This window comes from Puma concolor, chromosome B4, assembly GCF_028749965.1.
Source record: "Puma concolor isolate L17-30 chromosome B4, mPumCon1.1.hap2, whole genome shotgun sequence".
Taxonomy (NCBI): domain Eukaryota; kingdom Metazoa; phylum Chordata; class Mammalia; order Carnivora; family Felidae; genus Puma; species Puma concolor.
In genome coordinates this window covers 115380058-115396965 of record NC_141673.1, presented here as the reverse complement: position 1 = coordinate 115396965, position 16908 = coordinate 115380058, and the positions used below count along the sequence as shown (strand labels likewise).

Here is a 16908-nt window from a genome sequence, read left to right as displayed (position 1 = left end):
GCCATGTGAAGTCAGATAAAGCAAGTAGGGACCCTGAACCAATTTCAATAACTGGCAAAGTTAAAATAAAACTTTTAGAGAGGCAAAAGCTTTTACATTTAATCTTAATATTGAGAAGGGAGTGAAAAAAAAATACTCCATAATAAAGATACGGCAAACTGCTGGAAGCTTTAAGTCCTACAACAGCTGTATCATTCCAGGGCTCATATCCACCACATTCTTCCAGAAGCTCCAGGGGAATCTGAGCGCTTTGGGAGACGGAGTTGTTGATTCGGGGATGCCATTTTTTTGAGTCATGAACCACACCCAGGACTTTGGAGATGTGTCACCAAGTTCACCAGAACTGGTGATATCTGGGTCTTTGGAGAAGCAAACTTTCTTGGTGCTTCATATGCTTTTTTAAAACGCTTTAAGCCAAATGCTATATTGATTTGATTAAAATTCATTCCTGAAACTTCATTTTCAAAGAAAACGTATTCTCTTTTTTGAATTTTGACGAGGTCTTCCTGGCATAGTTTATTTAATAAGGGTATGTGATTGAGAGACTTCCTTGGAATGAGGGTCATCCCCCCAGCCATGAGTGGGAAAGTGAAGGAAAAGGCTTTTTAACTTTTGGATAATATTTTACTTGGATAAAATTTAAAACTGATAAAAAAAAAAAAAGTTACTGTGATAGGGCACTGTCATCTACTCCTTACCAAAGCCACCAACTGTTGGCACTTTCTGGCTGCCCCCACTCATGTCTCCTTTCCTCCCTCAACCCCAGCCCCCACTGCTGACTTCCTCCTGTCCCCTTCTGTCTCCTATACATATACATGATATAGATAGATAGATAGATAGATAGATAGATAGATAGATAGATAGTTTGGGGTACCCTAACACTATATACTGAGTCGCTTATAAACAGAAATTGATTTCTCACAGTTCTGGAAGCTGAAAGTTCAAGATCAAGGTGTCCGTAGATTCAGTGTCTACTGAGAGGCCTCTTGCTGGTTCTTGGACGACCATCTGCTCCTCACATGGTGGAAGGGGCAGGGGGGCTCTGTGGGGTGTCCTTTATAAGGGCATTACTCCTCTTCAGGAGGGCTCCACCTTCATGACCTAACTCCTCCCAAAGGCCTCACCTCCTAATACGTCACACGGGGGCTTAGGTTTCAATGTATGAGACTTGGGGGCATATACTCAGTCTGGCTTACTTCCATAACCACAGTAATGTGATCCAGATGAGGACATTCAACACTGATGCAATGTTTAATCCACAGCCCATTTCCAACTGTGTCCATTCCCCCCAACCTTCCACCCCAACCATGTCCCTTTTAGCCCCCACCCCACCCCGTCTAGGACCCAAGCCAGGATCAGGCATTGCTTTTAGTTGTCCTATCTCTTCAGGAAAAGGGTGTGTTTTTTTTTTTTAACCTAAATTACCAAGGATCTCAAAATCCCTTCTGGCAGTGATTGCTCTGTAGAAGACGTCTATAAAAGATTCACAAACTAGATGTTGGACAAGTCCATGATCATGGCTGAAACCATATGTTGTCAGGGCAGATGTGGTTTTATGTACATCTTTTCTGGACAGGAGGGAAGGAACCCTCTCCTGCATCAACCTCCATCATTCCAGTGTTTTAGGAGGATGAACTGTGCCCATCTCTGCTTTCTTGCTGAATGAATCTGGAAGTTATTTTCTGCTGGTCAGTTAACGGAAGCTAATTGGCCACAGTGGGATGGGCTGTGTGGAGGGACAGAATCTGACATACTGCCCCTCGGGGGTCTCCCGGTTTTCCCACAAGGGAAGAGTTGCTGGGGAGACTGCCAGCAGAGGCTAAGGCAAGCTTATCTGTAGCTTACAAGCAAAGGCCCCGGCAGGAAGGGCACACCTCGGGTCTGAGAAAAGGCTGAGGTGAAAGCAAATGCACAAAGCCAGGAGGCCACGCCAGTGTTAGAACCCCTGCCGTGGGAGCCATCCTGGGGCGGACAGCCAGCGGGGGAAGCTCCTTCTGCTTAGGAGGAGGCTTTTCCTCTCTGCCCTCCTCAACACTCGCTCCCACAGCACCTGCCCCTGCTTCTCTCCCCGGCCCGTGCCCCCTGCCACTGGATACATTTCCAATTTTATCAAAACAAGTTGTCAAAAAAATTTAAAGACGCTTCTCTTGAACTTTCCCACTCATGATTTGCGCAAGGACCCTAATTCCAAGTCGCTCTCGGAGAGGGGTTTGGTAGTGAGAGGAAAGCATCACGGAGGAGGAGAAGGGAAAGCAAACTCTGTCCTACCACCACTGAAGGCCTCCCGCCCCAGTGTCCCCCACCACCATCATCCACACCCTCTGTCCCTGGCCGACCCCTTCCCCTGCACTGGCCCCGAGTGTCCTGAGCCCGGCCTTCTGCTTCTTCCTTTCATCTCAGCCCACCCCTCTCTGGAGACCCCTCTCCTGGCCTCCTTCGGTCCCCCTAAGCCTCTTTCCCCCAGACCAAATGAGTCCAGTGGCTTAGAAACTAAAGAGGCAGGTATCTTTCAGTTAGAAGCTTTTGAAAATATTTTTTAGGTGGAAATGTTTTTCTATATGTAGATTATGTCTAGAGTACAATTTATCCTCAATATCAGATATACTAGGGCCTAAAAGTCACTTTCATGGGCTGAACTGCCTAGCTGCCCATGTAACATAGTTGTCTCAGAAAAAGCATGCTGAGTTCCAGAAAACCCTCTTGTAGCATACTTTATTCCTAATCAGCTCTCTCTCCTTCATAATTGACCGTGTTCCTCATGAACTCAAGTGGATGAGATTTTCTGGATTGACCATGTGTTTTGTAACTATATAGGGATAAAATTTCCTAATCAGCCAAGTTTAGCTAGGTAAAACATACCAACTTTATAATTGTTTTAATGTTTATTTTTGAGAGAGAGAGAGAGAGAGAGAGAGAGAGTGGGGGAGGGGCAGAGAGAGAGGGAGACACAGAATCCGAAGCAGGCTCCAGGCTCTGACTGGTCACAGAGTCTGGTGCGGGGCTCGAACTCGCATGAGATAATGAGATAATGACCTGAGCCCAAGTCGGACGCTTAACCAAACTGACTGAGCCACCTATGTGGCCCAGAACAGAGCAACTTTAAAACCCTGTGAAGTTCATGGCACGAAGACAGTCTATTTTTGTTGATTTTTCCCAAGTATCATTTTGGTGTTCCAGTATTCCAAACAAACGAGTGGGGGAAAAAAAAAAAAAGAAAAATCACAGTTTTAACCTAAATTTTCATTGTTCTTGATGGCGATCTCTGACCCAAGCTGGAAGTAGGGAAGCCAAACCTGTTTCCGATAGAACAGTGACAGACGTCTGTGGAGAGTGTAGCCCTCCTGTTTGTTTGCCTGACTTTCGGCTCACGCAATGCCACCTGCTAAAATTCACGTCTGTGTCATTTCCCTCTCCCCTTTCCTCCCCGGTACACTTTACAAACAGCGGGTCACAGAAAGTCGGGAGAGCCAGATGACTATCGAAGAGAGGAAGCACCTCATCACTGTGAGAGAAGAAGCCTGGAAGACCAAAGGCAAGGGAGCAGCCAACGACTCCACCCAGTTCACGGTGGCCGGCAGGATGGTGAAGAAAGGTCAGAGCGGGGGGAGGGGTGGACATGCTCCGCGTGTGTGCGTGGGTTCGGGTGTGCATCAACCCTCAGCTTGTGCTCTGTGTTGAAGAGTCTCTTATGGTTTGCCTCCCTCTCTGTTTTAAACTATTTTTTCCCCTTCCCTTTCCCCTGTGGTCTCCTGTTAAGTTTCTCACATTCCACATCCTAGTGAAAACATGATATCTGTCTTTTCTCTGGCTGACTTATTGGTGTCATTTAAATTTACATGTCCTCCCTCCTAAGGAAAAACCCTGGTCTTTTGTTGGGATAGAGATGTCCCACTGCTAGGAGCTCTTGTGCGGCTGCCTGAACGGATGGCAGGGGGCGCCCCGACGGTGCAGAGAGCCAGGTTTCCAGGAGTTGGGGCCCCTCTGCTCCCTTCAGCATTCGTGATCTCTGTGCTAAGGGACTCTTCCCTCTCCTGTGCATCCTGTTAGTAGGTGATGGCGAGCTGCACCTGTACTGCCTGTGATACCAACTTTTACTTTATTATCTCTCAAGAACGTTTGCTTCCTCGCTGATAGAAACCTTCGGCAGGTCGGGTTATTGAAGTAAATTTTTAAATTTTTATTGACATCATCAAGCAAATACAGGCACCTGCCGAGAAATACTTTTAGAATATCACCTAAGACTGAAACTTTAAACTACATTGCAGTATTTTTCATTGAAAGTTTTATGCTGTTCCACATCTCTCTCCAGCTAACAGGAGGAGGGAGCAGAGCAATTCATTCATTCATTTTTCCTTGTAAGCGACAGGCACCTAGTTACGTATTCTCCAGATGTGGTTCTCTGAGGGGTGCTAAAAGGGCAATGTCATCTGATGATTTCATATTTATTACAAGTGAATACTGTGAACATTAACATTTCATTCTGTTCTTGGTAAATGCACTGGTTCCTTTCCTTATCAATCCCTTCTACCTAGGCGAGGAACAAAGTGCTCATCTTTGCCTTTATTAAGGTTTCTTGTCCCAACCAGATACCTTCTCTGTGCTGGAATCTCTTTCTTTCATCCTTTACACCACACACACACACACACACACACACACACACACACACGTACATATGTGTGTTATATATGTATAGTTTATCTTGGAGCTAGTTATATATTTTATATATTTTATATATATATATATATTTTTTTTTTTTTTTGAGCTAGAGTTAGAGTGGGGAAGGGGCAGAGAGAGAGAGAATCCTAAGCAGGCTCCATACTGCCAGTGCAGAGCCCAATGTGGGGCTTGAACTCACAAACCATGAGATCATGACCTGAGCCGAAGTTGGATGCTTAACCGGCTGAGCCACCCAGGTGCCCCACCTTTACACTCTTAAAAGATTCCCCACTCTGCTTCTTGGTAAATAGATGTGAAAGCATATCGCTAGTTCCCAGCCACACCCCAGATGGATGTGACCCTTCAACAATCATAAATCAATTTAAGTGTAACCTCTTCTGTGTCTTTCTTCTAAAAGGTTAGCACTCCTTGGGCTATTGCTCAATAAAATCACACTCCGAAGGATGCCGCAAAGGCCACACTACCCCCACCGCATCCCTGCCTGCGGGAAAACTCCAGTGTGAGGGGCCACGAGCCCGCTACTGTGACACGGCCCTTTCTCCACTTCTTCTATGGGACACGGTGCAGATACACTTCCTCTTGAACCACCTCCACCGCCTCAAAGGGTCTTCAGAACCCACCACTCCGTTTGTTCAAGTATATTCTGATGCCTCTTGTACACTCTTATTCCATTTACAGATTATGGGCATATGTTCTCACATGTCCTCATTGTAGTAGCTTCTCACCTATTCTAGTCCCTAGAAACTATAAAATTCTATCCACATTTGCAGTGGTCCTACATAGTCATGGCACCTGCCGAATGCACGCGTGCGTGCACATTCGCGCATGTGTGTAAGTTCTAGAAGTGTAAAATCTACATTGGGACTAATAGCCAGCAGGGTCCTGGGAATCCCCAGAAATGTTCCAGAGATACTAAATCGCCCCTTTGATGTTCTACAGGTTTGGCATCACCCACTGCCATAACTCCAGTGGCATCTCCTATTTGCAATAAAACGAGGGGCACCACGCCAGTGTCTAAACCCTTGGAAGGTAAGTCACTGAGGTACCCAGTTGTACCGGTGGGTCTCAGATCAGAAGAGTGTGAGTTGCACCTCTCATGGATGGTTTCCACTTGCCTAGATATCGAAGCCAGACCAGACATGCAGTTGGAATCGGACCTGAAGTTGGACAGACTGGAAACCTTTCTAAGAAGGCTGAATAACAAAGGTACATACCAGAAGCTGGAGGGAAGCTTCGGTTTTCATGCTTAGAGCACTCTGTGGTGCAGATTTCAATGAGCAGCTACGGAAACCTAAAAAAAAAAAAAAAAAAAAAAACCCTGCTCCTCTCTCAAAATCTCCAAATCACAAATCTGATTGCTTCTTCTTCTCAGCTAAATTGTCTTCTTTCGACTTGACTTCATCAATTAATAGCAAAAGCATGATCTTTCTTATCATGTTAAAAAGGAAGTCAAGAATGATTGGGTTACCAAGGTCTGATTCACTTCATAATGTACTAGATTGGGGACCCCCAATAAGGTTGGCTTCTGAGTCTCAATCTTTGGGATGTCATCCAGTCAGGACTGTGAACTTGGTAATGTGGCTCTTATACTTGAAAGCAGGTATTACACAAAATCGACATGATCTTAGGCCTGATGGAATTTAAATAGTATATATCAGTTTCTAATAAGGTAGCAGCTGACATATCTTATTGCAAGTGATTTCTGCATAAATGTTGAATATTTCAATACAGAAGTTCATGAAGTATACAAAGTAAAAGCATAATATGCATAAATAGCCTCATCTCTTAATAAAAATGTCCAGTACTTGAAACTGATCAAATACTAAGCACTAGGAGTCACTACTATTGACAGTGACCCCCTAATAGGTTGGAAATAATACAGAAAAGCACTTTATACCAGAAACATAAAAGTGTAATGTAATAACTAAACTGGCAAGGCAAGACATTCAAACAACTCAAAGCTTACTATGTATCTGTGACTGTGATCTAGCCCAGGGATCAGTAAACTAATCCAGCTTTCCACCTGTTTTTGTTCCTGAAGTTTTATTGGAATGAAAGCATGCTCATTTGTTCACGTATTGTCAGCAGTCACTTTTGCACAGCAGAGCTGAAGCATGCAACACATCATATAGCCTCCCATGCAGAGCCAGAAATATTTACTACGTGACCCTTTACAGAAAAAGTTTTTACTGATTCCTGATCTAGAATTAGGCCGAGGCTGGCTCTGCCTCCAGTAGCAAAAGGAACAAGTACCTGCCTCCTACCGCTCTCATGGTGCCAGCTGTTTTCAGACGAGAAGTCCTCTCACAACAAGTCCAATAAGGCCCAGGAAGCATCCACAGAGCCCTGGGCATCACTACCATGTTTCTCCACTCCTGGAACGTGGGTGGGGGGAATCATTTTTAAGCTATCGGGAGGCGTAGTTGGAGTAGTGTTTTTACACGAATCTGACGTCATTTATTTGCTGCACTTGTTCATAGTTGGTGGGATGCAGGAAACTGTACTCACAGTCACCGGCAAATCTGTTAAAGAGGTGATGAAGTTGGACGATGACGAAACCTTTGCCAGGTTTTACCGCAGCATGGACTACACTCTACCGAGAAGCCCCGTGGAGCTGGACGAGGACTTCGATGTCATTTTCGACCCTTACGCCCCTAAGTGAGTTATTTTAGTTTCTATCTTTCACCCACAGAGATCGGATTCCTACCTCGGCCTTCACACAGCACTTCCACGAGGGTCTTCTCTCACTGTATCTCCTTCTACGACTAGAACTCATTACAGCCAAATTATTATTCTCCAGAGCCAGACATGTGGCACCGTGGGGTAGGGAAAACACGGGCGCTCCAGAGTGAATGTGTGCCCAGGCAGGAGATCTGGCATACACAGTGTGTGCCACACATGTTTGCTCTGGCCCGTTAAAAATAATCTCACTGGATTTGTTACATAATTGATTCTTGTTTTGCCGATTTTTAGATACTGCCCCCACCCCTCAATTTAGCAAAGATTTCTATACCTTTCACATACTCCTCGCTCTGAAAAAATTTTGGATCACATGGGCTCAAACTCATACAACTAACTAGAACATCCGTAAAGCGTGTTATTTAACTTACAATAATTTATGAAATTAATAGGCCCGACAGTCTTCTCTCTGATGTCCAAGGGTCTCTTTTCACACAGGATCATGGCTAACCCACCTCAGGAAAGCAGGTGTGGTGTTAGGATTCCTTCACTGCAGGTGCCAGAAAGAAGCCCAAGTCAAACTGACTGTGGCAAAAGAAAGGTGTGGAGGGATTTACGGGTTCACTCGCTGAAAAGTGCAGGTGTGAAGTCGGGTTCCAGAGGCTCCTCAGAAGGCAGTCTCTCTCTTTTCCATTTTCCGTGGGGCTGCTTTGCTCCAGCCACGCTATCACCGCGTTGCGGGAGTTGCCCACCCCAGCTGTGGAATTTTCGGCTCCGTGGCCACCCCAGCATAGGCTGCTTCTCTTCCCAGTTGTTCCTTCCAGCACAGGTTCCAGGCTTGATTTTCTAGGGTCTGAGCCCAGCCCTACAGCGGTCATTGTGGCCAAGGGACGGGAAGATGCCAGGTGCCCCAGAGCTGGTCTCTGGATGCCCTTCAGAGCCAGAGCCAGAGTCCAGGTACTCTTATCGGAAACCAGGGACCATATATGCTGGCCAGGCTAAGCCCACAGCTACCGACCACATCTGTCTCTTCCCCACAGATTGTCAGAGTGACAGTCTCTTCTAGAAGTCTGTGTGGTTATCCTACATTTTTCCTTAAGCTGCTCCTGATGCATTTGTTGCATATTTCCATTTTGTCAGTTTTTTTCTATCTTAAGAAAAAAATGAACAGGGGCACATGGGTGGTTCAGTAGTTGGGTCGACTCTTAATTTCAGATCAGGTCACGATCTCACGGTTCATGGGTTCGAGCCCCATGTCGGGCTCTGCGCTGGCAGCTCAGAGCCTGCGTGGGATTCTCTCTCCCTCTCTCTTTGTCCCTCCCCCACTCACGCACACATCTGCGTTCTCTCTCTCTCTCTCTCTCTCTCTCTCTCTCTCTCTGTCTCTCAAAATAAATGAGCTTGAACATTTTTTTAAATGAAGAATTTTCCATTTCCCACCTTTAAATGATATTTTATGTATTTCACACACCTGGCTATTTAACCATTTCTCATCTTCTCCCATCCCAAATGTCACTGCTTAAGTCATTATATATAAACATATATACATCTACGTTTATGCACACACACACAGAAGACGATATTATATATTATACGATAGCACAGAGACCGTGCAGTTCAAAGTCGAGAGCAGCAGCAGAATCTGTTAGGAAACCGTGTGACTGGCCCACCCACCTCCCCGTGTCTGCTCTGCCCCAGAGAGCTGAGTGTGTGTATGGCGGTTACAGTTGGTTTCGTGGGCTTACTTTATTTCAACATACTCTTCAAAGTTGTGGTTATTTTTCAGAAAGGTGCAAAGGGCTGAGAGGAGGCTAGTTAAGGGGGGGGGTGGTTCATAAGGAAACTGGAAAACTGTTGTGTCAAGAGAAAGTTTAGTATGGAGGAAAGAGAATTAAGTCGAGAAGCAAGGGCTGGCTGTAAATCCCTGAAGGGCTCGCCAGGGACAGAAGTACATACGTGTAATATTCCAACAGGAATATTAGGAAGAGTCCGTGGGTTTGAAGAGGGTGGGGAAGAACTTCCCACCCTTCAGAGCCATCGAGTAATGGAATGAGTTGCCCCATGAGGCACCAGACGTGCCCCCAGGCAGAGACCACAGGGCGTGGTGTGGGGAGAGCCTCTGGGATTTTGGATCAATCTCCATCTCCAAGATTCTGTCTCCATGTCGGGGAGTGGCGGGCAGGAGGGGGAGTTGTAAGACTTACAACAAAATCAGGAAGTGACATTGCAGAGACCGTCGCTTCGGGTCAGAGACCCCCAAATAAACCAGGTGTGGATGATACACAGACCGAGGAGGTCACAGCTCCACTTTGTTCCCCAGGTTGACCTCCTCTGTGGCCGAGCACAAGCGCGCAGTAAGGCCCAAGCGCCGGGTTCAGGCTTCCAAAAATCCGTTGAAAATGCTGGCAGCCAGAGAAGATCTCCTTCAGGAATACACGGAGCAGAGATTAAATGTTGCCTTCATGGAGTCAAAGCGGATGAAAGTAGAAAAGAGTGAGTATGTGGAACCACCACCCTACCCCTGCTTCGGAACTGGTGATTAGGTGATTTGAATCCTCTCTTTCTGCCTTGCTGAGGCCAATAATGTGCTCAAAAGACACTCGTCACATAAAAATGAGTAAGTTTGCACACACATGTGCTGTGCACACCTGCCTGGAATTTAAAGGCTTTTCCCAGAAATTCTAACAGTGTGGAGCATCTGTTCCCTTGGTTAACTTAAATTATCCTGCTTGGTTGACTTTTCTTTCAAGAGATTGGAAAAGGACGTTTCTGGGCTTTGTAATTGAACCCATTTTCAGCTCTGCAGAGCCCAAACATGGTCACTCCCCACTTAATCTTGCTCAAGAGCAAATCATTTGATCTCTCGTGAGAAAACATCCCAAACTGCTGCTTTTCCTAATCCTAGATTTTCATATTATTAAACGCATAAAACAATGCTTTCCAGATTGCTTCTGTCAGGAGCCTCGGAGCTGGGGATGTGAGTTGGGTAGCGCCGGGGCTTGGGGGTGGAGGCAGTGAATGGGAGGGAGGAGAGAGCTCCACGCTCCGCTTTGCTCAGCCTGGTAACATGGGCTTCCATAGTTCTGAAACAGTGGTTTTCTTGGTGGAGCTAATGGCATACACAGTCTTGCCAGTTTGAATATTCTCGCTATAATTGTTATTTTCCTTCAGCACTCATGAACCTACTTCCTAAAGTTTTTCTTAGAGACTCAGTATTTACACAAAAGGGTTGAGTCTTTTCATTGTAACTGATTGACTAAGAGAACATATGTCAAAACCACGATGCCATACGAATTGTCAAGTAGTGTGAGAAAGAGCCTAATCCCAGCAAAACAATTTGCTGAATTTCTCTCTAGCACATACGCTTTTTTTTTTTTTTAAACAATCGGTTAAAGAAATAAAGGCTTGCTGGCACAAACGTTAGGTACGTTTCCTCTACCTCCACTCTCGGGGGCTTGGGGATAGCTTTGTGACGATAGACACATGTCACGTACACATCTGTTGGTGCCATGGAAAACCCAGCATCTTGTTATTACGGTCTTAATCCTGGGGTGGAAGACCTCAGGAGATCAGCTAATTGATCATTTTGCCTCCAGGAGAAAGATTAGGACTAAGCCATCCCTACAGAGTGCCTATGTATAGAGACTTTTGTTAAAATACGTCTCGTGGTTTTCCTTGGGGTGCATTTGCATTAACATCTAAAGATTGTTAGGAGTTATAACAGCTTTCAGTGGAAGTGCAACACACGAGTCCAGCTCCTGATTTTATAGTACAGCAGTTGGTCCACGTTGTCTCTCAATTCTTGTCTCTCTGCAAGGCGAGGTGCGACGTGTGTCTACTCCAATACAGGGTTAAACCCTGGTACGGTGCCTCAACACCCAACTGCATAGGCAACCAAACCCGGGCACGTTCTCCCCCGCAGGATTAAGTTTCAAAGAGAAAGGTAGTCGGTTCTGAATCTCTGATTGTAAACATTGACGTTTCACCTGCCCATCTTGCTCCCCCACGCCCCACCCCCACACTGTTTCCTTATTCAACCCTCCCAGTGTCCTCCAACTCCAACTTCTCAGAAGTCACCCTGGCAGGTTTAGCCAGTAAAGAAAACTTCAGCAACGTCAGCCTGCGGAGCGTCAACCTGACCGAACAGAATTCCAACAACAGCGCGGTGCCCTACAAGAAGCTGATGCTGTTACAGATTAAAGGTATTTAAGAGCAGCACAGAGGAGGGGTGCCTGGGTGGCTCAGTCAGTTGAGCGTCCGGCTTCAGCTCAGGTCATGATCTCACAGTTCGTGAATTAGAGCCCCGCGTCAGGCTCTGTGCTGACAGCTCGGAGCCTGGAGCCTGCTTCAGATTCCGTGTCTACCTCTCTCTCTGCTCCTCCCCTGCTCACACTTTGTCTCTCTCTCTCAAAAATAAATAAAGATAAAAAAAAAATTAAAAATCACTTAAAAAAAAATAAATGAATAAAAGCAGCACAGAGGAATCGCACGTTGACTAGGGGTTTTAGTCTGGTGACATCAGGAGTCCTAACCATAAGCAGAAGGGAACGCATGCTCTTTGAGGTCCTCAAGATTCCTTGAGGTGGGAGATACTCTGTCCACTGAGACTTTGAGAGGTTAGTGACCTGATTGGGGTCACAGCCGCTGTCGAGTAGCAGGGCTGGATTTGCCCCCAGGTCTATCCCATTCTAGAAGCTCAGCTTCTGCTGCTGCCTCCCCTAGCCCTGTGAGCCCCGCCTCCGCACTGTCACGCAGCTCCAGATGCCCCTTCAGCCTTCGTGGTGGCTCTCTCCACTCAGTTCTCCTGGCTGAGGTAAGCAAGGTCAGCGTGGGCCAGAAGGAGAGACACAGGTTCTTGGAGAAGGAATCCAGGGACAGCAGAGGCAAGTGAGGGCGACCAGGATTCCACTCCAACACCCCCTCTGTCACTGGCAAGGGAGACAACCAGAGAAGCTGCAGGCTAGGAGGAGAGACAATTACTGCTAGAGTAATCAGCGAGGGGAGGATGGACAAAATACCCTTCACTGAGGGTGTCCCGTGTGTTTCTGCACCGGCCTTTTCAGTGCATTCGGAGGACATGCCACAAGCACAAATAACCCTCTTTTCCCAAGTTCTGACCCAGAGACAGCACTGTCCGTGTGACTGTGGAAAGGTCTAAATCAACGGCCACTCAGGAGAAGGTGTGGAAAGCAGCACAAAGCAGTGCTTCCCTCCTAGCTGATCCCCACTAAGACTGCCCTCGGTGTGGCATGAAAGCCCCCAGGAGGAAGATGCTGTGTGAAGGCATGTCCTCACCTGCAGCACGGCTGGCAGAGGGTATGAAATGTAGGAGGTGGGCCACGCCAAGAGAAAGAGACGGGGAGAGGAGTTACAGAGGGAAAAGGAACATGTTTGCTAACTTTCCTGGAGGAGGGAACTTGATTAATCCACACACTTGCTGTAAAAGGACGCCAGCGGGTGTCCTAACACTGGCAAGGGAGAGTAACCTGTAAGGCCAACATTCGAAGCCCCCTTCCACCAGCCCGCATCACGGAACTGGTATTGGTAGACAAGAGTCTTTAGAATTGCAAAAGTCTGTAGCGGAGGTGCTTCCTGGTCCTTCCTGTGGCTTGGAGAGGTCTCCTGTCTGGGAAGATGGTGACTCTTTGCCTCCCGCCTTACAGGAAGAAGACACGTGCAGACACGACTGGTTGAACCTCGAGCGTCATCGCTCAACAGCGGGGACTGCTTCCTCCTGCTCTCTCCCCATCACTGCTTCCTGTGGGTAGGAGAGTTTGCAAATGTCATAGAAAAGGCAAAGGTTGGTATCTGAAAAATAAAAACTGTTCCGTTAAGCATCTCCTGTGCACGCCCGATAGAATGTTCCACAGTTGCTAGATCATTACAAGGGCTTCTCAGATGCGAAATCGAGTGAGAAGGGATGGGTAGTATTTCTTTTGCCGAATGTCTCTCAAGCAAGTAATCATTAGGTATTTGCTTGAGTGGGATGTTTTGGAAGGATTCTGGCCCTCCTGCCAGATTTTAAGTCCTATTCCGTGTGAAAGGAACTGGCGTATCACTTCAAAGCCGTTTGTCCCAGGTATCTATGAAATGCTACCTCAGACTTACTGAATGAGCATCTCCTGGAGAGAAGCCCAGAGAATGGGCATTTATCAAAAACTCCACAAGCCGTCTCTTAGATTTGAAAACAAAGAGCTGTTGCTCTAGAGAATTGTACCCCCCGTACGTTTTCTCCACCTTGCCGAAAATAGCCAACAACCAGAGCCTGCAGCCCCTGTGGTCACCTGGTTTTCCTTGCAGACACACCATTTCTCCCCTCCACCCTAGCCACAGGCTTGCCTACCCAGGTAACTGTGTTCCTCCTTTTTTCCAGGCCTCAGAACTTGCGGGTTTAATTCAGACAAAGAGGGAACTTGGTTGTAGAGCTACTTATATCCAAACTATCGAAGAAGGAATTAATACACACACTCATGCAGCCAAAGACTTCTGGAAGCTTCTGGGTGGCCAAACCAGTTACCAGTGTAAGAGTTTACTGTATTTCAGAGAATCACGAGACTTTTCTTCCCCCCTACTTCGTTCTTCTAAACCAGCCACTTTTCAGGGTAAAATGTCAGACTGTCTTATCGTTCTCCTCCCAAAGCCGCCGGAGACCCAAAAGAAGACGAACTTTATGAGACAGCCATAATTGAAACAAACTGCATTTACCGTCTGATGGATGACAAACTTGTTCCTGATGATGACTACTGGGGGAAAATTCCAAAGTGCTCCCTTCTACAGTCAAAAGAGGTACAGTGCCTGGGCATCACCCTCACTGAGAAACCCTTTGCACGGGGCTGCCCAATAAAATGGATAGTAAGCGCCCGGTATGCGCTGGCCAGTGTTAGTGCCTGTTGTTGAACAGTGACATTTATTTATTTATTTTTAAGTTTTTATTTATTGATTTTGAGAGACAGAACACAAGTCAGGGAGGGGCAGAGAGAGGGAGGAAGAATCCCAAGCAGGATCCGCGCTGTCAGCACAGAGTCCGATGCGACGCTTGAACTCACGAACCCTGGGATCATGACCTGAGCCGAAATAAGAGGCGCTTAACTGACTGAGCTACCCAGGCGCCCTGAACAGTGGCATATTTTTAAGGGATATTTACTTGTGAATTCAAACCACTGCTGCCATGTTAAATACAAATATAGAATTCAGAATATTGTTCAGAGGGGTCATGGAGCATTGAAGCCTTTTCTGTTTTAGGCAAAATGTAATTTTTTTCCTTTTTTTTCATATTTTCTTTTTGTATTTTTTTCCTTTTGTATCTGTATGAGGTGCTGGATGTTAACTTATTGTGGTCATCATTTCACAGTTTATATAAGTCAAGTCATTATGCCTTATACCTTAAACTTATGCTGTGCCGTATGTCAGTTATATCTCAATATAAACAGGGAATAAAATGTAAATACTCCTTAGCCCTATCTCTTGCTTTTCTATGAACATTATATTTTTGCAGTCTTGAAGTTTCAGGAATAACAGATGCATGTATATATAATTTGGGTTTGCCAAGTGATGTACTAGATTTTTTTCTCTCACGTTGGGAAATATTTACTAAGTACATACATTGTCATTACCCTTCTGTATTGCACATGTTGAGAAAAAAGTGGAAGACACAAAAGAACCTTAAGTTTCATTGAATAGAGGAGTACTAGAAAGGATGTAATCCACACCTAGATGGAGTGTGTGATATATATGGGCATTTTAAATGAGAACAAAAATCACAGGGAAGAAATAATCAGGAGTAATTTTAAAGAGAAGGTGAAATTGAGCCTGGTTGGGAGTTGAGTAGGATTTGGATGGCTGGACATGAAGGAGGAAATTATTCTAGGAAGAAAGAATAAGCCAAAGGCATGGAAATAAGAAATAGCATTACATTCACGTATTCATTCAGCAAACACTTCGTAAATCTCTACTGTAAACAGAAGTATGATATGGTCTCTCCCTTTGAGGGCGTTGGAACTGAACAGAGGAGAGAAGACCTCACTGGTCCTCAGTGCCTGGCATGTGAGAAGGCCTGTATATATGCTAAGTGAATGAATGAACAAAGGAGGGAGACAAGGAAGAAGAAAAGATAGGAAGTCATAGCCAAATAACTGTTTTTATGAATGAGGGGTGTTACAGAGTTGGAGAGTTCAGGACAAGATGGAAATCCCACCTGCAGGGTAGAGACTAGGGGAGCAGGGCAGAGCCAGCTGGTCCACCCCTGGATCTTTTTATGTTTGCACTGATGGCTCCATTAGGGTTTGTATCCTCACCCGCTCAACTCAGTGTCCGCAGAGACCATGGTTCATCTGGAGCATGGCTTTGACATTAACCACATCTTCTGTGCCGTTTCCCCAGGTACTGGTGTTTGATTTCGGTAGTGAAGTGTATGTGTGGCATGGAAAAGAAGTCACGTTAGCACAACGGAAAATAGCTTTCCAGCTGGCAAAGCATTTATGGAATGGCACCTTTGATTACGAGAACTGTGACATCAACCCCCTGGACCCTGGAGAGTGCAATCCGCTTATTCCCAGGTATTCCGGGCATCTGCTGATGGTGGTGAAGGGCCAGGGGATTCCCATTGTGCTCACCTACTATGGCTCTCCAAAGGCTTTCCTTTTCATAACTGACTGCAGGCGGTACCCTGTATATTCACAAAAAGAGCATTTCTTTTAGCTCTCGCCTAACTGCAACAGAAATATGGACGCTGCATTCTAGTCTGTGTCTGGAGGCACGCAAATTGTTCCCACCTGCAGTCTTCCAGGTGCGGCCCTGGCAGATGAGTAGCAATTGTTTAAGCAAATTACATGCTGATCTGAAAAGCTTCCCAGGATCTGGAATTCAGCCATGGATCTGAAGGGGCAAAAGCAACATTTTTCCTTCTCATTTCACACCTTTCCAGCGTAGCTTCCACGATTTACCATTTGTTTGGCAGTAGATGACGTTTATGCCTTTTGGGGGACAGAGAGTGAGGGGGAAGGTGTTGTACTGAAATAATGACTGTAATTTTAATATTTCCTACAGTGTACTGGACTATTTTAAAAAAGTAATTTTGGGGATGACTGGATGGCTTAGTCGGTTAAGCGTCCAACTTCAGCTCAGGTCATGATCTCATGGCTCCTGAGTTCGAGCCCCTTGTCGGTGCAGAGCCTGCTTCAGATCCTCTGTCCCCGCCTCTCTCTGCCCCTCCCCCACTCACACTCTCTCAAAAATAAACATTAAAAAAAAATAATTTTGGCAAATCAGCAGAATATGCACAAACTCTAAGAAACACAATCATAAGAAAAATAATTCTTATATGCCAAGGGCTGTTGTTGTTTTTCTTTACTACCGGGGGGGGTGGGGGCGGAGTGCTTTTAAATTATGTGTGCCATATAATTGGTGGCACATCTATTTCTAACCTAACAGCAGAGAGCAAACATTGGGTATCATGCAACTGGGTCTTAATATTTTGCATTGATCTAGTCTACAAGTTGCAACTTCCCCACCTAGTTTTCTTTTAAAATCAAATATTGATTTTATCATTATTAT

The 16908-nt window shown here is 45.8% G+C and overlaps 1 protein-coding gene across 1 annotated transcript in view; it reads left to right on the top strand.

Moving 5' to 3' along the window:
- SVIL (supervillin) overlaps nt 1-16908 on the top strand; it is a 104484-nt gene that overhangs the window by 66489 nt on the left and 21087 nt on the right. Inside the window, exons 20-29 of the mRNA XM_025930074.2 lie at nt 3445-3592; nt 5617-5706; nt 5797-5883; nt 7158-7335; nt 9677-9849; nt 11403-11558; nt 13020-13156; nt 13730-13877; nt 13997-14142; nt 15736-15911. Of these exons, the coding sequence (XP_025785859.2) occupies nt 3445-3592; nt 5617-5706; nt 5797-5883; nt 7158-7335; nt 9677-9849; nt 11403-11558; nt 13020-13156; nt 13730-13877; nt 13997-14142; nt 15736-15911 (1439 nt within the window). The remainder of the gene's footprint in view (nt 1-3444; nt 3593-5616; nt 5707-5796; nt 5884-7157; nt 7336-9676; nt 9850-11402; nt 11559-13019; nt 13157-13729; nt 13878-13996; nt 14143-15735; nt 15912-16908) is intronic.